The 21,153-nt window shown below is 34.6% G+C and overlaps 1 protein-coding gene across 4 annotated transcripts in view; it reads right to left on the minus strand.

Moving 5' to 3' along the window:
- LOC132742651 (uncharacterized) overlaps nucleotides 1-20,952 on the minus strand; it is a 36,238-nt gene extending 15,286 nt beyond the window's left edge. Inside the window, exons 1-9 of one of the 4 annotated variants that reach the window (XM_060731120.1) lie at nucleotides 20,822-20,942; nucleotides 12,432-12,612; nucleotides 10,287-11,116; nucleotides 9,057-9,449; nucleotides 8,344-8,462; nucleotides 7,567-7,671; nucleotides 4,103-4,317; nucleotides 1,608-1,743; nucleotides 338-628 (exon numbers count right to left, since the gene is read on the minus strand). In XM_060731120.1, the coding sequence (XP_060587103.1) occupies nucleotides 338-628; nucleotides 1,608-1,743; nucleotides 4,103-4,317; nucleotides 7,567-7,671; nucleotides 8,344-8,462; nucleotides 9,057-9,449; nucleotides 10,287-11,109 (2,082 nt within the window). In that variant the 5' untranslated portion in view covers nucleotides 11,110-11,116; nucleotides 12,432-12,612; nucleotides 20,822-20,942. Of the gene's footprint in view, nucleotides 1-337; nucleotides 629-1,607; nucleotides 1,744-4,102; nucleotides 4,318-7,566; nucleotides 7,672-8,343; nucleotides 8,463-9,056; nucleotides 9,450-10,286; nucleotides 11,117-12,431; nucleotides 12,618-13,964; nucleotides 14,007-20,821 lie in introns of those variants that run through there. The other 3 variants (XM_060731117.1, XM_060731118.1, XM_060731119.1) reach the window with 3 other exon arrangements.
- Between the last annotated feature and the right edge of the window lie 201 nt (nucleotides 20,953-21,153).

Here is a 21,153-nt window from a genome sequence, read left to right on the forward strand (position 1 = left end):
ATTTTACATATTCTTCAATGTTTGAAAATTGTTTTTTTTTTGCATAATTATATACAATATATATTTTTTTTGGCAAACGTGGTATCCACACAGTAACAATATCAATCACAAATCATACAGGATCTTTAAATGTTCTAACTTCTAGTAGTTGTAAAAGTAAATGCTATTATTATTTTAAAGGTTCATTGGGCTAGGTACAAAATTGTATCCTATTTGTTTCATTGTTATCTACACACGCCACAATAACAAACTGTTCAATTTAAAATAGCTTCACACAAAATAAAACAATTTGTGTTTTTGTATATATAGTGGAAGCTATCAACATTATAACACTCACAATATCCGGTACTGCTTTGATTTCTACAACAGATTCCATCAATTCATCCACTGACAGAGATTTCAGACGCTCAAGTGCATTTGTGTACGCCTCCAGCTTGCATTTCCTCTTGGTTATATCCCCTCCTCGACCAATCACTACAGACCCTATACTTAGTTTACCTCGGAAGAAACAGAGACCGTTTGACATTTTTGCAACATCTGCTTGGAATTCATGTGAAATAAGCACACAAGATTGGGACACTGCTTGCTCTATGACTGCAACAGGACTTTGTGGTACATTTTTCATTGTCTGAAAAAACAAAAAACAAAAAAAAAACCCATAAAATTTACAATTACAGCAAAAACTTCAATTGCAACTTTATGGCTTCTTTTAAACAAACAAACTCTGTAATAATATCTTTATCAAAAATTGATGCTTACTAGTCATTAAAACTCTTATCATGCTGAACTTTTGTAATGAATATGCCATTTAAAGCATTTCATTATCAAAATACAAAAATTAAACAACCAGCAGAAGAGCCTGCCTGGTCAGATTGCATTAATTCCAGCAGGTTAGGTGCTAGACAAGCTAATGCGCAGGCTGGTCTGGATCCATGCTGGTCGCAAACACACTATGTTGGTTTTGTCATGACGCGGCTCATATTATCCATCATTTTTGGCCTGCCTTACTTTCTTCTGTAACTTTTATTTATCTATTTGTCTGTGTTTCAACACTAATGACATGACAACATAGTTACAGACTATATGTGCACTACTATCTTTGTTTAAATATGAATGTACTGATCATTATGTGTTTAGTTGTTCTTTTTTTTGTTTTATTGTATACTGGGGATATTGAATGAGTGCAAATTCAATACTGAATTTATTGAATGAGTTGAATAAAATTATATTTTGCGAGCTTATTTCATACAACAAGTTCAATAAATTCTGTATTGAAATTACACAAATTCAAAAGACTGTTTATCACACATCCAAAATAAAAAGTGTTTAAAGTGAAAAAGAATAATTTTTCATTGACGCGACTATAGTATAGCACTAACATTTAGTACGTCTTGACCCTATATTGGTATAATGCAAATGACGTCACATGAAAATATATGCACGGCTGTGCAGTACCATTTTTACAGAGTCGCATAAACGGCACGGGTACAATGTATGTGAAAAATAGGATATACCGGTATGACACACTCATAAAGTATCTGTAATATGAACTTCAAATAAGTTTTACTGAATCTACAGCTTTGTTCCTTCATATTTCTGATACTTACTAGAAGAGCATTAACAATCCTGGTTAACACACTATGCATCTCTGGATCATGTTTACCGGCCTGACTTTTTTCTTTCTTTATTAAATCTTCATCAAACTTCTGTAATTCTGTTTGAAGTTGCTGCTCCAACTGTTGTCTAAAATATTGTTACAATTTCATATATTTAACTCAAATCTGGGTTTATCAAATTGGAAATTTAAAAGTTGATGTAGCTCGGTTATACATGTTTGTAAATGAAGCCAAGCTCTATACTGGTGGCAATGGCTTATCACTTCTTCAGTCCCACTAGTGTAAAGGTTAAAATAAAACTAGAAATAAGTCCTTAGGACATAGACAAGAGGGCCATTATGGCCATGAAATTGCTCACCTGTATATAGGCACATTGGCCAAGGCCAATTTTAAACAAGGGGCTTTTATTTGAAAAAACTTGGTAGACAACCATATGAAGATGTTTCATGATAAATATCTAAGCTCTAGCCGTTTGGGGTTTTTATAAGAAGATCTTTTTAAAGTTTTTACTATACACATATAAGGAATATCAATGACTCCTGGGGCAGGGCCAATTTTAACCTAGGGACGCCGAAAAAAAAAGCGATCACAAAAGCTAACCATGTCACTTTGTGACAGGTGAGCTAATAAAACAAGAGGGCCATGATGGCCCTGAGGTCACTCACCTGTGTTTAGCCCAACCGGAGCGGGGCCAGTTTAAACCCCAGGGCTTTTATTTGAACAAACTTTGAAGACACCCATTAGAAGATGTTTCATGATGGTAAGTTTTTACTACACACATATAATGAAAAACAATGACGCCCCCCCCCTTCCCCCCACACCCCGGCAGGGCCAATTTTAATCCAAGGGCTTATTCCAACAAACTTGGTAGACACCCATAAGAAGATGTTTCATGCTAAACATCTAAGCTCTAGCTCATTGGGTTTTTTAAAAGAAGATTTTTTAAGTTTTTTACTATACACATATAGTTAAAAACAATGACACCCCTGGGGCGGGGCCAGTTTTGACTGCAGGGCTTTTATTTAAACAAACTTTGTAGACACTTACTAGATGCTTAATATCTAAATTCTAGTTATTTAATTATTTTTAAAGAAGATTTTTAAGTTTTTGCTATACACATATAAGGAAAATCAATGACCCCTGGGGCGGGGCCAATTTTGACCCCAGGGCTTTTATTTGAACAAACTTGGTAGAAACCCATTAGAACATGTTTCATGCTAAATATCTTAGCTCTAGCTCTTTGAGTTCTTTAAAAGAAGATTTTTAAAGATTTTACTATATGCATAAAGGGAAAATCAATGACCCCCTGGGGCGGGGCAATTTTGACCCCAGGGCTTTTATTTGAACAAACTTGGTAGACACTCATTAGAAGATGTTTCATGCTAAATATCTTAGCTCTAGCTCTTTAGGTTCTTTAAAAGAAGGTTTTTTAAGATTTTACTATATGCATATGTGGAAAATCAATGAACCCCTGGGGCGGGGCCAATTTTGACCCCAGGGCTTTTATTTGAACAAACTTGGTAGACACTCACTAGAAGATGTTTCATGCCAAATATCTAAGCTCTAGCTCCTCGGGTTTTTTAAAGAAGATATTTAAAGTTTTTTCTTTTGGTTGCCATGGCAACCAGAGTTCTGCATGGAATTAAATTTTACGGAAGAACGGACGCCGGACGAAAAGCAATCACAAAAGCTCACCCTGTCACTTTGTGACAGATGAGCTAAAAAATACAGCATGAGACCAAAATAACCTCCAATGAAGGTGCATACTGAGTACCTTTATCTTTACTGTAACTCACAGCAAAAATTTCAAAACACTACTTTGATGATCCTCTGTTACTGTAATGCTTGTTTTACAAGCTAGCTATAAGGCAATTATAGGGGTGGCAAAGTGTACAATAACTGAGGCCAGACAATAACTTAAATCATATGTACATGTCATAGGGTGTAATCAACCTTAATCTATTTGGTTGTTCTTATTTTAGCATGGCTAGACCAGTGAAGCAGTTTCACCTTCTAAAGAAATAAGAACAAACTTCAAAGAAATCAATTAGATAGCAAATGTCTGCCCTTAAAAAAATTGAGGCAAGCAATTGTGTACCCTTTCAAAACATATGAGGGGGCAATTGTCTGCCACTGCAAATTAAGGGGGCAAATGTCTGAGAGCACAAATGTCCGGGAATCAGGTTATATAATACTTCAATAGATCAATACCATGCTCTTTTCAAAATGTATGTTCATGTCACTGATTTGAGCCGCGTCACGACAAAACCAATAAGGCGTTTACGACCAGCATGGATCCAGACCAGCCTGCGCAGTCTGATCAGGATCCCTGCTGTTCGCTTACAAACCCTATAACAAGTAGAGAAACTGATAGCGAACAGCATGGATCCTGAACAGACTGCGCGGATGCGCAGGCTGGTCTGGATCCATGCTGGTCGCAAACACACTATGTTGGTTTTGTCGTGATGCGGCTCATTTATACTTACTTTGCAGATTCTACTCCAGGATCTTTTAAACAGAATAGTTCTGGTATAGTCTTAGTCTTCAGTACAACAACGGCTTTCTCAAAAACTTCTCTCTTCAATTCTTTATTACTGGGCTTCAATCCTCGGGCCAAAAATAATGGTCCAACCTTCAACACGCCTGTATACATCGGGGTTGTTGATTTCGAAATGCCTATGTTCACTGATTCAAATGTTGTCTAAAATAACAATGTTGGGAGTAGAATACCTTATGTTAAAATTTGTTAGACATAAAATGATAAAATTCAATTATACATTACAAACAAGGAACATCGCAATGCGATGCAACCAGGTTTTCAGCAAAATATTTCACAGAAGCTTTGTCATGAAGGGGCATTTGTTTTTAATTGAACTTTTAGGAGGAATTATGGCTTTTTTAATATTCTCAAACAAAAATGATTGAGAAATTTTATGTTGTCTATTCGCCTTTTTTCCCCAAATATTTTAGAAAGGTAAACAGTACTTTATTTTTGCTTAATTTTTGCATTTTTGCGTCTCTTGTCATTTTCTTTTGTCAACAATATTGGCGTGTGGTGTTTTGTGCGATATCAAGAAAAGTATGTTCACAATTTTAAAAAAATACTTGAATGATGTCTTGGAAGAAACATGGGAATTTAGTGAGCGCCAGGGCACTTGATGACAAAGCTTCTGTGAAAGTTTGGTCAAAATCCATTGAGAAATGTAGGAGAAGTTACGCACTGTAGAAATTGTTCACTATATATTCTGTATAAGGAAACTAGAACTCCGCGAGTCGGATGTGTCGCCTTGTGAACAATGTAGTTTAGGGGAAATGGCCAGGACAAAAATGAAATATGAAAAATAAAAAAGGGCAATAACTAAAAAAATAATAAGTGCAGAGCAGCAGTTTCTGTACACTGCACTTCTTATCAATAAGATCTATCATTCTATGATGTTTCAAGTCCATAGCTTTCATACTTGAGGAGAAATGACCATGAGGACAAAAATTAAGTAAGAAAATCAACAAAGGGCAATAACTCAAAAATAAGAAATGCAGAGTATCAGTTCTTATGCACTGCACTTCTTTTTAATGAGATCTATCATCCTATGAAGTTTCAAGTCCATAACTTTTATACTTTCGGAGAAATGGCCTGGACAAAAATTAAGTATGAAAATTAACAAAGGGCCATAACTCAAAAATTAAGAAATGCAGAGTACAGATTCTTGTGCACTGCACTTCTTAATAATGAGATCTATCATCCTATGAAGTTTCAAGTCCATAGCTTTTATACTTAAGGAGAAATGGCCCGGACAAAATTAAAGTATGAAAATAAACAAAGGGCAATAACTCAAAAAATAAGAAATGCATAGTACCAGTTCTTGTGCACTGCACTTCTTCTTAATGAGACCTATTATCCTATGAAGTTTCAAGTCCATGGCTTTTATACATTAGGAGAAATGGCCCGGACAAAAATAAAGTATGAAAATTAACAAAGGGCAATAACTCAAAAATAAGGAAGTGCAGAGTACTGTTTCTTGTGCACTGCACTTCTTAATAATGAGATCTATCATCCTATGAAGTTTCAAGTCCATAGCTTTTTTAGTTGAAGAGAAATGGCCCGGACAAAATTAAAGTATGAAAATTAACAAAGGGCAATAACTCAAAAAATAAGAACTGAAGAGTACCGGTCCTTGTGCACTGCACTTCGGGTTATTGAAAGAAGCATGCATACCAAGTTTGAAGTCAATCAGACTTATAGTGCCTGAGTTATGCTCCGGACAAGCTTTAGGGGACGCCGACAATGACACAGACGCTGCCGACAAAAGTAACCCCTGCCGACAAAGGGCCATAAGTATTTGTGCCAGGCACTTTGATAGCAAAGCCCTCTGCTTTGAAAATATGTTGAGCACACTATATATTCTGTCATAGGCGACACAAAAATATACAAAGGGCCATAATTTGGTCAAATATTATCCAATCACAAAACCCCGACAATATGTGCCAGGCACTTGATAACAAAGCTTCTAAGAAAGTTTGGTTTTCAAAATCCGTTGAGAAATGTAAGAAGTTGCGCACAGAATGAAATTGTTCACTAATATATTCTATAATAAGGTCAAAAAAAACAAAGGGCCATAATTTTAGGTCAAATATACAACCAATTGCAAAAACCCTGGCAATATGTGACAGGGCACTTGATGACAAAGCTTCTGAGACAGTTTTGTCAAAAATCCGTTGAGAAATGTTAGGAGGAGTTGCGCACAGAAAAATTTTGTTCACTATATATTTTATATAAAGTAAAAAAAAAACAAAGGGCCATAATTAGGTCAAATATTATCTAAATCGCAAAACCCCGACAATATGCGCCAGGGCACTTGATGAACAAAGCTTCTGTGAAAGTTTTGGGTCAAAATCCGTTGAGAAATGTAGGAGGAGTTGCGCACAGAAGAAATTGTTTACGCCCGCCCGTCCGCCCATCCGCCCGCCCGCCCGCCGACATACCTCAATCTAATAACCAGTTTTTTCCTTCGGAAAACCTGGTTATAAAAACCCCAAGAATTTATCTCAGAAGTCATTTGCGTAATACAAACAAAGCTCAAGACCTTATTGTCAGCTTTTGATATGTGTAAATTTTTTAATTCCAATAGCTTCATTACTAAATTGATTTGAGACGCGTCACGACAAAACCAACATAATGGGTGTGTGACCAGCATGGATCCAGACCAACCTGTGCAGGCTGGTCTGGATCCATGCTGGTCCCAAACGCACTATGTTGGTTTTGTCGTGACGCGTCTCAAATCAATTTAGTAATGTGTCAATATATAGGACAGAGATACCTCCATATTTCACTGTATTCTTAGTACATGTATGGACAAAGTGGTGGATTATACTTAAATACTTACATTTTATTTTCACTATTGTTCTTTCTGCCACATTAAGAAAAAACATAGGCATGTAACAGCTTACATAATGAATGACATCAAAGAAACAGTAGTTTCCTAATGTTCCTGTAGCTACGTAAAGTACACTGTAATACAGTTATAACACCCATGTTGGGTTCTATTGAGATATCAAAACACATTATAGTAGGGTTCTGATATATAATGGCAATGTTCATCAAGAGAGCAGACTGTTGACAGGTAAAAATTCTCCATAACACACTAACAATGTACCTGTACATACAATGGTAACTTTTTGTGATATTTCAATCACTGAAAATAATTTACAATTACAAAATCTGCTATAACACGATGTATCCAAATATGTAAGCACACAGGACAGACTAACAAGGGCAATCTAGGTGCTTCCTCAAATTGTGTCTATAAGATATTTGTGATGAACATAGTATGATCAAAAATTTATACAAAAGGTGAGGAATAAAAACAGGCATACATGGATTCCAAGAACACTGAATGTCTCTGAATACATGACAAAATAACACTAACTGAAAGTAAAAATAGACACTTCTTACCTCAAGACCAATTCTTGTGTGCCCTATAGCATTCTTAATGATAGAAACTGGATTTTTTTCTACAGATGGTTTGTCACTTTTCAAATATGCACATAGTCTCTGGACCTGACAATAAAATATATCAATTAATGGCTATGACTTGCCTACATATCAATGGGAGTGACTTTTTTATATATCAATAGAAGACTTACTAGCTTAACAAAAGGGCCATAATTGCCCTTGGTTTGGTAAAATTTTTTTACACATTTTAAATAAAAACAAGTAGAAACAATAATTTTGTTTGTGTGACTTGTTAGATGAATGCTATAATTTGTTTCTTTACAATATAAACTTTTTGTTTTCAAATTGATGCATACAGGTGTCATTTAAGATATATAACTGGCCTATGTTGTCAAATTTACAATTCCTTATAGTGCCCACTAGGGGGTGTCATACCTTTAAGGTGTATCCTGAAAGACTGTTGTGTTCAAGTTTGAGAACAATCCATTTAAAAATAACAATGTTACAACCACAGATAAAGAAAAATTTTAGACTTTTAACACTAAAGGTCGTGGTCATTTATGAATGAAGGTCAAGTTTAGTCTGGTCTACTTGAAGGCCATGTACCAAGGGTTGTTGTGGCCAAGTATACACTATACATCAAGAACTTAAAAAGCTATGATCAACATTAAAGTTTTGTGACAGCAACAGCAATGGGAACATTGCCCTAACTGTAATAATCTCTCTTATTTTTTCTTAAAAAAAAGGTCAAGCTAATAAGCATTAAGACAAGTTTACCTTATCAGACATAGACATATCTTTAATATCCAAATCTTCCTTTATATCCTCCTTACAATATCGTTCCCTTCCTCTAACATCTCTACCAAACTCGTCTACAGAAGAACCTGATACTGAACCTGTAATATTAATATTAATAATAATAATAGTAATGTATTGTACTGAATTCTGCTAAAGAAATGAATAAGTTTTATTGTATAATTATGAAATTTTACTCTGCCATCTGATTGATTGAAACAAAATTAGTTTGACCTTTTTGTTTTAAATGTTTCAAATCAATTATTTTTGGTGTTGGACTAATTTGTTTTTTTTTTTTTTTTTAGTTTTTTGTTTTCATTTGTACTGGGGAAAGGGGTGTTATGTCCCATCAACAAAGTATAGGCTATATGGTAACTTTCCAGCTTTACTGGTGGAGGAATACCTCAGGTGAAATCTCCACTTTATTTCAGGCACAAGCATGCACCAATGTTCTGTAAGCTAGCTGGATAGCGTTCTGGTGTAGAATAAGACAATGCATACATAGCTTGAACCAACAATGTTGAGAGGAAAGCGGTTCAAAGTCAAAGACCATAACCACTTGGCCATGAACCTCCCTCATTCTTATAGTAAACATTTGTCTGGCAGCATATTTCAAACAACAAGTAAGAATTTTGAATAATAACATTAACTTAATACTTTACTAAATATATATGACATCAATACATAAAATATACCTCTTGGTGATCCACGCTCTCTGAATGACCCTCTATCTCCGCCCCTTCTATCTCCGCCCCTTCCTCCACGACCCCGCCCTCTATAATGTTTATCATCATCCCAGTCTTTCTTTAAAGGTCTTCTATCATCATCTCTGCTAGAGCTGAATCGGTCATGATCCACACTTCCTCTCCCTCTCATATGCCTTCCTTCACCCCTTCTGTCACTAAAATGACCTCTTCCCCGGTCTCCGTGCCCTCTACCCCAGTCCCCATGCCCTCTACCACGGTCCCCATGCCCTCTCCCCCGGGTTCCTCGACCTCGACCACCACTATCACCATCTCCTCTGGGCATCTCAGATCCATTTTCAAACTGTTCCCAATCACGACTTGCCTCATTGTTCCTTCTTTGATCTATTTTCATAAAGACCAGATATTTGTTTTGAACAGTAAATTTACTGTACACAGTACACTAATAATAACATAAATGATAATAAAATAGTAATACTAAATCATGCAGTTACTTTTTCATTATCTTTATCTAGACTTTGTATTCCAAATTTGCATTTTTTTACCATTTCGCTTTACATTACAGTTGCAAATAGAAAACAATCTAAATACAATATAATTTCAGCGAATTTCTCGTATATGTTTCTTTTGTTCACTTTTTATGCTGACACAGAAACACTATCCTACTTGTCCAAGTTTTATTGTTTTCATGGGTTAAACTTTGTTTTCAATTTTACTGTTGGTATATCGTTTACAGATAAGAATTCAGTATTTCACATTTATGATCATGTCTCTCCTGACTGAAATCATGTAATTATTAAGCTTGCATGTATATGCAAGGTGTGAATTATCTCATTATATTGGGCAATCCGTTAAAGAATCTAAAATACCAGATTGCTCACTTTGTCACTGAACATATTTAATTTATGTATTTCAACAATATTTAATAATGGATAAACTAAAAATGGATATCAAATATTGGTATTTGAAAATTGATATCTAAGCATAATCACAACATGTAATATAATTAAACTAAACACCTAAACTTAAAATTAAATATTAAATAATTATACTGTTTGAAATCAAGTTACATTTAAACTCACAAATCCCTGTATTAAAATGAAGTTAATTTTAGTAAAATTTAATTTTTGCAATACTCAGTCCATGCGGAAAAAAATGAAAATTAGATACATGCAATAAAATCCTGATACACGATATACTCCTTTGTCAAAAAACTCTTACCCTGTTCCCTCCTTGACCTAGGGTCTGCATATTCATCCCATGAAGGCCTTTGTGTGTTATCCTCTCTTGGAGGGCCCACAGGTGGAAAATCCTCTCTTGGAGGGGCCCTTGGTGGATAATCATGTGGAGGAGCCCTTTGTGGATAATCCTCCCTTTGAGGTGCTCTTGGGGCATAATCCTCCCCCGGAGGTGGCCTTGGCATATAATCACCTCTTGGAGGGGCCATTGGTGGAAAATCCTCCCTTGTGGGGGGTCTAAATGGATACTCTCCCTGAGGATAAGGTCTTGGTGGATATCCCTCACCTGCAGGTGGCCATCGTGAATAGTCCTCATTTGCAGGAGGTCTTTGAGGATAGCCCTCAGGAGGTCTTTGAGGATAGCTGTCAGGAGGCCTAACAGGATAACCCTCAGGAGGCCTTTGAGGGTAGCCTTCAGTTGCTGGTGGCCTTGGTGGGTAATATGGAGGGTAATTATCCCATGATGGCATGTTTGGTAAATAGCCTTCACCTGCAGACCCTTGTTGATATCCTTTTCCTGCAGCCCATGCATTATAACTAGTATTTGTTGTAGATGTTGCTGGGTGCTCATGTTTTAAGGGAGGTCCTTGAGGATTCATACTATTAGGGACTGGATAACCCATAAGTGATTCTTCAAATCTTGCAGGTTTAAAATCATATCCTTCCCATCCTTGAGGCCTTGACTCTTTTCTTGGTGGAGCCCATTCATCTTGTGTTGCTAGGTATCCAGGTTGTGCCCACTGTTCAGGGTATGGTCTCTTATTAGGTCCTGTTGGTGGCGGTGGTGGTGGTGGAGCATATGCCATTTTATGACTAAAAATGAAAAGGCAATGTAATATCAATATAGAATTAACTAGCAAATTATAAAAGTATTGCAAGCAATACAAAAGTCAAGTGTCTGCAACATTCTGAAGGGTCATGACCATTCAATTATGCCATTGTAGAAGAGAAGAATAAACTTCTGATTTTTAGTTTGTGTGTATAACTGTAATGTGATTAGTTTCCATTTATTTATAAAACATGGATAATTGGATATGTATAACTAATGTTTCAGCTTTGCTTTTTTTTAAATTCCAAGAACTTTAAAAGTGATTTCAGGATACTGAGTTTTAAGCGACAGGCAGGTGGACTGACAAACAGAAGGCCAGAAGGCAAACTCAGGTACTCACCTGAATAAAACATTTATAGAAGCAAATTCTTAGACCAAAGAGGAGGTAACTCTAAAATTAAAGATGCTAGGGTTATGAACCATGTCATATATAATTTGAATGATTACAAAGAACAATTATCTTAAATCTAAAGTAGATAACATTTATAGTAGCAAAGAAGAAAAATAATACAAAATGGAGATAATTTTCTCAAGACCCAGGCACTAGATTTATACACCTCTTATATTATTATGATGCAGGTGTTGATAAATGAACATACATTTAAAATTTGAAGTAAATCCCTGGAGAAATAAGATAGTAATAAAATAAATAAAGAAAATTCTAAGTGTAAGTGGGGGATTATTCTGGAAATATTGTTGCTAGATTTTCTACTTGTCATATTACTATGATGTGTTTGTTTTAAGAAATAAAGAGTAGAAACTAGTAAGAGTAAAAAATTCTAGAACAAAAATTGATGTTCAAGCAGGATATAATTCCGGAAATAGACAAGCTAGAGTTGAATCTTCTCACACATATTACTTGAGTTATGATAAGAAACATATATTTGAAGTTTAAAGAAATAAAGAAGCTATAGAAAAAAACAAAACATTTTTTCATGAAAAGTTCAAGGGGGGTAATTCTGATAATTTTGGTGCTAGAGTTATGAACCTTGCCACATAATTATGTGAGTACTGATAAGGAAGTTTAAAACAGATTCCTTAAAGAAGTTGCGTAAGAAATTAAACTTTTTAAAGAAAATTCCAAGTTCAAAAGAGATCATTCTGGAAATATTGCTTCTAGAGAGTTCCGAATCTTATCATCAAAGATGTGGTTGATGATTGGGAACATACATTTGAAGATTGAAGTTGATACCTTTAGAAATAAGGAAGTTATAAGAACAAATATTTTACTCCACAAAACTTTAATCTGAAATCTAAATGCTGGTATAAGGACAAAATAACAGCTTCACTTCAACTCACCTTTGACAATTTTATCACAGTTGGAATTCCAGCCTGCCTGTACATCTGTCTTTTTTGATCCCATGATTTTACTAATTTTTTCCCCCTCTTACAAATGTCAGTCAGGGATCAAATGTTAAACTCATTAACAAATGTTTCTTCTGTTTCTTTAGGGATTCTTATTTCACCCTATTCTGCTTTTCTAATAATTTTGGATGGTAAAGTCTCAATGTGACACTTGTAAAAGAGTCAATTCAATTTTTTTTAATTCATAATTAACCCTTAACCCTGTTGAATTTAAGATGTTTTAAACCTGTTTGTGTATAGAATATGTTCAGATTAGCCTGGCTCAATACTTATAGCAAAATCTGCTGTATGTCACTATCATTGCTAGATCTCAGAGTGCTAATACAAACAATTTTCTCTATCAAATTTGTATACAAACACACACTATAACCTTTGCCATGGTTTATATAACTGGTTAACTGGTTAACAAACTCTCATAATAAACTTTGACAGTTTATTTGACTGGTTTATTAACTCACATAATACATTTTGCCATGATCTTTTTTGACTGGTTTACAAACTGTCATAATAAACATTGACAAAGTTTATTTGACTGGTTTATTAACTCACATAATAAATTTTGCCATGATCTTTTTTGACTGGTTTACAAACTCTCATATATTAAACAGTCTATTTGACTGGTTTACTTACTCATATAATAACCTAAATGAAAATGTCTGCTGATAAACTACATTTTTCAGATAAAATTCATTTTTGTTAACAGTTAACATTTTAAAAATTGCTTATAACTAGAATCTTAGCTTAAAAACAAATTATCATGTTAACTGTAACAAAAACATGATGCTAGACACAACTGAAAGCAACATTAGCATAAATCAAGTTATGATTATAATAAGTTACTACAATGCTGCACTTTGTATGTTTGCATCTATCTTTGATATAACTAATTTTATCTGATCATGTTTTCATATTCAGTCACGCCAATACTGTAAATTATATGATGACTTTCAAGCTTTAATGGTAGAGGAAGACCTCATATGCCCCTTTGTGCATTACTTCAGGCACAAGTGGGCACCTGAGTTAAACCACCATCCTACCTTCTATAAACTAGCTAGATAAATGTAGCTCCCTCACATGAAAGAGATCTAAAGACCCTGATCGGTGTCAAACCCACAGCGGTGAGGAGCAAAATGCTTTAAGTCAGCAACCTTAACTACTGGATCACGGAGCTCTTTTCCAATCTAAAACTATACATAACTCTTCTTTTTAAGCATAAACAGAAATAATTTTCAAAAATGAAACCTAACTGTTTATATGCTAATTGTAGCATATGTTTTACCAGTTAGCAAAATAAAAGCCAAAGCTCAGATAACTGTGTTAACATATGATGCATATAGCAAATCAAAACAACACCATTTAAAAACTACCATTCACAACATCTGATTTGTAACACTGCTCCACTGACTCTGAAAATTATTGATAATTCTCAGATGCCTGTTGGAGCAAGTAGTCCTACCAGATATATACCTTTCTTGTTGCTTCTCCAACAGTTTTCAATTTCACACTTACCTACAAATAAGAAAAAGAAAATAATTGTGAACATTTATCAAATGACATTATACAACATTTAATAATGAACATGTTATTTTTACTAAAGTTCAGAAATAACCAAAGTACCACTATGTACATTATCTAATATACATGCTGACAACTTGGTAATCTGACTGACCATCATATCAACATTTCACATGTACGCCAAATTGTACCAAATTGTACTCTTAATATTTCGCAAAGACTTTTTCATATTCTCATCACAGTATGTTAAAGTTTTTATCAAAATAAACGTGTTTTGTTAGCCTGTTGATTACATAATCAGCTTGACACTTGACTTGGCCAAATTGTTGCCAGGGTCTTTCAAATAGAATGGTCTGAAAACACGCTATATAAACCCTTCTCGCTACAAATTAACATGTCTCAGTATAACTTGCTGTAGTTTGCTATACCCAAATTATGTAAGTGCTCAAAAAAAAGTACGAAAATTAAATACAGGAGCAAAAATGAAAGGAAGTGGCTAGCCATACGGGCTCGCACGGCTAGCCAAAAGTTCTAGCTGTGCCTGACAGTCATGTACAACTAGCCAGGACACACTGTATAATGTCTATCTGTGCTGCACTTTTCAAAATTATATTAAAGCCGAAAATATTTAATGTCTTTAAACGAGGATATTAACTAAGTATATTTTGTCTTCTGTGTTCACTTAAATAAAGAAGCTCCACCATTTTGCCCAAAAAAAAATAAATACAAAGGTAAAGCAAGCGTTGTAATCTTCATAAAAAGTGTCATAGTTGCATGACATTTATACAAAGTATATGTGTATGCAAAATTATATTTATGATTAAGCAATAAATAGTGATGTTATAAGTTATAATGTTGTTTTTCATACTTATTATTTGTTGTTTTATTTGTATGAAAGATTAATTATTACATTATTTTTGTTATTAATTAGGCACATAGAATAAAAACTGTTACTCAACTGCAATCAAACACTGTTTTTTCTCGCCATCTGGAGATGACAAAGATAGATATTCGTACTTTCTTTACCTTAGCCAACATGGTGATAAATCTCTAAAAAGCTAACATACGAAGAAAAAATTTTGCTGTTTCTCCTCCCTTCAAGTCATAAAATAACAAACATGCATTTTCGACTTTCAAATTTAATTTTGAAAAGTGCAGTACAGCAAGCCAATACAGTGTGTCCTATCTAGCTGTACGTGACTCACATATGGCTAGAATTTTTGGCTAGCTGTATGGGCCCGTCCGATTAGCAACTTCCAAAATGAAAATTCTAACATTATGTTCTTTTAAAGTAAGATCTTTAAACTTGCGTAAAAATAATATTGCTGAAAATATTTGGTTTTAAAACCATGATCTGTTGAAAAAAATACATTGCTTGTTAAGTATATTTGCTGACAAATGACACCATTTTGAAAATACACTTAATTAAACATGGCATCTTTCAACACATCAAGTCAAGTCAAGTAAATTTTATTTATAAGTCGGATACATCAACAATAGACATAAGCTCTGATGAGCTTTTTACACCGACTACATGATTTCAACTTTTTAGAATTATAAAATAGGAATAAATTTATAAAAAAAATGGTATAGCTGTACTGTACAGGGCTCAAATTTAACACTTGCAAACTCGCAAAATACTAGTTGAAAAATGATTTTGCGAGTTAGATTTATGACTATTTGCAATTTTTTGCGAGTTGAAGAAAAAAAGGAATACCCTCATTAAGAAAATCCGAAATATAAATGGGGTGTAATATTCGCAGGTAGCCGAGTTATAAACCACTATGCGCGCACTTGCTGTCTGGTTTACATTATCTATACCTTAACCTCGCTTAAAAAAGTACACAAATTTAAACCAGTCCAAATGTCATTTTGTCCGTGTAAATCAAGCGTGATCGGAATAAAATGTCTAAACGAAAAATAACGAACTTCTTCCCACTTACTGAAGCAAATGTGTCTTCCGATAACAATACTCTGAGTACAGAAGATGATTCACAGTCTATCAGAAGAAAGACAATCAGACCTTCAGTTAAAACGGTTAAAAATTGGGAGAAAAAACTGCATGTCAGTCTTACGTACGAACACGATGACGGTGGAAATGTTGCCAAAATATTTTGCCCCGATTGTTGTGCGCATAATCCAGACCAGACATCGTTGGTATGGCGACAATATTGCATTATTATTTTTTTACATGTAGAATGACATTTGATAAGAATCCCTGTCCCCTAAATCAAGTTTTTGAGTAGAAAGTTACGTTGCTGATTCGTACCCCGGGCAGTTCGAACTCGTCCAAATAAATAACAATTTTAATTTTGTTATTCTCTATATGATGAGTATATCTAGCAACAGCTTTGTCTTTCAGCACATCAAATATGATTTACAGATTAAACTTAGAATTGAAGTGTTATAATTTTTTTCATGCCCAATTTCATGATTAAGTCAGCTGTCACAAAATATGTTTAAACCTTTTACAATTTTAATTTTGTTATTCTCTATATCCAGCAACAACTTTGTCTTTCTTTTGAACTAAATACTGTAAATTTATGTGTTGCACTACAACATTTATTAATAAAAACATTTTCAATAAAATTCATAATTATGATACATAATTGTCACAACAATGAATTAATTATTATGGTACATGATAATTTAAACAATTAATGAATGTCAGTGATTTTTTTTCCAATTTTCAAAACAACCTGTGGCTTTCTGAAGGGGAAAATATAGCGCGATAAATCAGAAAAGGGGGAAATCAAATTCCAACAACTGAGAGTGGAATTTACCCACACATTTTATAAAATTTTTAATTTCAATTCAATTTATCATGCATGGTACATAGCAGAGGCTATAGGGATTCTAGCTGATATAATAAGTCAGATGCTGTTAAGTAATGGTTCTGGTGAAGTGCACAGGGCATTACAGGGGAAAATATTAGCTTTTTTAGGGGAAAATATACCTATTTTTAGCTAGGGGAAACAGCCTTTATTCGGCTGTAAAATACAGGGGAACAAATCACTGAATGAACCCAAAAGTTTAAACAATTTTGGTATTAAAAATTCATTGTCGTAAAAATGCTAGTTGAATTCAGTTTTTGCTAGTTAAAAATTTGTCCACTAGCAAAAAATTGCTAGTGGCCAAAAAAGTCAGATATACTAAAACCCGTGACACCTGTGACGTCCGTGACAGCATCATCACGGAGAATATAATTTACTGTCACGGGTTATGTCACGGGTTTTGTTATTTTGTTAAGTTAGATTATTTATTTAAATATAAGTTACTAAAGATTTTATTTGATTTTATGAATGATTATTTTAGTTTTATCTTTTAATTTACATTACTATCACGTTGCGATCACAACTTTATATTACAATAACGTCACGTGATTGACTTAGTAACGACGTCAGTTAAGATGGTAGAAACATAGAATTAAATGTCATTGAGTGCAGATCAAATTCTACGTCTTATGCGGTCCGAACCGCCGATATCGGAGCTTCCTTTTAGACCAAGAGGTGGCGAAACGTGGATTTTAAAAGGGGACGGTCTTAAAGCACAGGATTGGCGAGCTGACAGACATCGTTGGATAAACCAAGGTACTGTGGGTCTTCCACGCAAAAATCCGCGGTTAAAGAAAAAATATTTTTATATTCATACCGAGAATGGGGCATAGAAAGAATTTGTTAAATTTGTTTACCATGAACCTGAATGCATTAACGGTCCTTTTGTTTTTCAGTACATCGTCAATGAACAAATCTCACAGCTGATGTCCCATGGTAATTAAAAAAACCAGGAACGCCCTTTTTTAAGATCAAAGCCAAGCAGTCTAGAAAAATGGCTAAATAAAACAAAATCGGAGGATCCGAATTTAGTTTATAAGAAAGAAATTCATGACAACGACGAACAGCCAAGGGACTTAAAACAAATCCAAAATCTGCGACATAAAGGAAACACAGAACTTAGAATATCTCGTGATGCCTTATACAATCTGCATGCTTTAGCTAGAGACACAAGCAATCAGTTTATTCAGGTAATCAATACTTTCCCAAATTTAGTTGTTATATGCCGACATAAACTTATGTTCGATGAACTGGAAAGAGTTCTTTACCTTGACAATGAAAGTCAGTGCCTCAGCTATGACACAAATTTTCAACTTGGGGATTTCTACGTATCTACGCTGATATTTAGACACATTCTTTTTAAGGAAATGCCATGCATGCCAGCAATATTTATGCTGCATCAGAGCACAAATTCCAAAAACACCACGAATTATTGTTCAATTTTTTCAAAGAAAATGTAAGACTTCCAAAAACGCTGTTTCCTTGTGTCACAGACGGTGAACAGGGGATCATGAATGCTATGTCTTGTGTTCCAACACTTGTTGATGTGAGATGTTGGAACCACATATTAAATGATATTGGAAGATGGCTGACTGAACATGGATTTTCCAACTCAGAAGTTCTAGCATATAAGGATCATATTCGATTTATATTTGGAACAGATTCCAGAGATGACGGTATGGCTGCATTTGCCGAATTAAATACAGCCTGGGATGAACAATTTCCAAAGTATTTTGAAGAAAGAATATTACCTCAACTTGGGAAGGTTTCAAAATGGGCAATAGAAAAAATTACAAAGTATGACCCATACAGTGGCATAACTCAAAATCAGAGCGAAAGTATGAACAAAGTATTTAAACAACTCAATAAATGGAAAGAAGCCCCAGCAGATGTGGTAGTATTGTCATTTCTACGTCTTCATCAATATTATCTTAAAGAAATTTCTCGTGGTCGCGCAGGCATTGGTATGTACACTTTAAAAACTAAATACATTTCAGCTAAAATTGATCTCTCAGAAATTATCCAATTTATAGTTTTCACAACCAGAAGATATTGTAAATGGCATTCGTGAAAACCAATTTGTCTCTAATGCAGAAAATGACGCACATCCAGAACCAAATATCCCAAAGATTGATATTAACTTCTCACGCGCCGATGAACTTATGAAAAATGATAGAATCGTTTTCGCTCCAAGGCTAGGTACATTTACGATATTAGGACAAGATGACAAGGCTCGGGTTGTAACACTATTCCCCGAGTCATGTTCGTGTGGAAACACGCATTGCTATCATTTAATAGCTGTTAAGAAATCTATAGGTATGGAAGTGAACTTGAAAACAAAACCCAACCTAACAACACTAAGAGGTTTAGATGCAAAGAAAAAAGCAGGAAGAAAACGACCTAGACAAGATGATTTTGATTACATAATTTCCCCTGATAAAAATTCACGGAGAATTGAAAAACCCTTGACAATACAGCCATCGCGGAAATTACAGTCACCCGTGACCGATGAAGTCGAAAAACCTGTGATGATTCAGTCGTCACGGAAATTAGATTCACCCGTGACAGTACCAACTCGGGACTATGAGGAAAAATCCGTGATGACTCAGCCGCCGGAAGAACCATCGTATACTATATATATTGAACAGGATATTGAACCAGGAGAGCCAGTACAGTCCAACACATCGGTAAGTGGACCAGAATGGCTAGATATTGGGCAGATTAAACTTAAGGACAAAGAAAAAAGTATCCTGTATTCACCAACAGAGTGGTTAAATGATCGGTTGATTGATGCGGCGATGTCTCTTCTAAAGACACAGTTCCCACATATATGGGGGCTGGACAGTTGCCTAAATGCAGCAACTCTAACGTTTACTCGTGCTTTTGGAAATTTCATTCAGATGACGTAGAACTGCTTCGTGGTCACCTGATTCAATGTTTGGAAAAGGGTAAGCTTGTGCCATTTCCCACTGGCACCCGGTAGCTCGAGCACCCGAATGGTGTCAGATACACGGCATTTCTTAAGGTGTTTTGTTCTTGCCGAATGCCAGAAGATGGTTTGTATGTTGTTTGCAATAAATGCAAAATATGGTACCATCCAGAATGTGAGGGTCTACAAAAAGATGACATTCCTGGTACAAAATGTACACACCCCCAAAAGAGAAACATATGACGAAAAAAACGCATGTAATGTACAATTTGTATAATATATACTTTAAAACTTTAGTTTAAATTTAAAATAAATTTAATACTGTTCTTTATCGTCACTTGTTTTACTCATTTCCCTTAATTTATCACATGTCATAATGTTATGTTTTCATTAAATGAAGAAAAAAAAGAAAAAAAGAATCATTATCATTAGGATTAGTTGCATCGTCACGGGTTTTAGCTACCCTTCATGACAGACGAATAATTTGTAAATGTATCTGATTCTCAGTTTATATTCCGATATAATGATATAAATTTTGCGGTCCAGTTGAAACAATTAAGTTAACAAAAAGTTATAATTTGTAAATTTATGTATCTGATTCTCAGTTTATATTCCGATATAATGATATAAATTTTGCAGTCCAGTTGAATATAGTTATAGGCAAAGTGTACAGTTTGTCACGGTATTTAGTGCGTTGCATTATATATCACAGTAAATTTAGTGTGTCACAGATTTTAGGTACATGTCACGGATTTATGTCGTCATGGAATTAGATATTGTCACGGGTTTAAGGTGATCCCCAAAAAAGTTAAATTCGAGCCCTGATGTACATATAATTCAATAACTGAAATGACACCTTATGCTACAACAAAAGTGATTTGTTTATGAAACACATCCTTATTTTTTCCCCAGACCTTTAATTTACCCTTGTATGAAATATCATCCGAAATTTCTGGCCTATCCGAAATTAAAGAATTAGTAAAATTAGAAACTATCAGATTTAACGCATCAGAAGTTCTCCACAGTGAACCTCAAATAAGCATAACCTTAATTCCGTTTTGTTACATCAAAAAATGTACATATGCTGCTGAATATGTCACAATAATCTTGATATTCTTGATTTTATATCGTTCTTTTTTTGTTACGTGTTGTTGTTGTTGTCGGCGTCTCTAAAGCGGTACCACTAAAATACGCAACGGAAATTTTTTGGCGCAACGGGTGCAACATTTTAAAACATACTTACTTTATAGTGCTAAACAATCATTTTAGATGCTCAAATATAGCATATTGACTTTTTTTTAAAAAAGGGCGTTGTGCCTGTTTTTCTAAAAAAAATATCTCCGTTGCGCCATTAAATTTCCATTTTGCCAGGCATATA

Source organism: Ruditapes philippinarum, unplaced genomic scaffold, assembly GCF_026571515.1.
Source record: "Ruditapes philippinarum isolate M1 unplaced genomic scaffold, ASM2657151v2 ctg1478_1_1_1_1, whole genome shotgun sequence".
Lineage (NCBI taxonomy): Eukaryota > Metazoa > Mollusca > Bivalvia > Venerida > Veneridae > Ruditapes > Ruditapes philippinarum.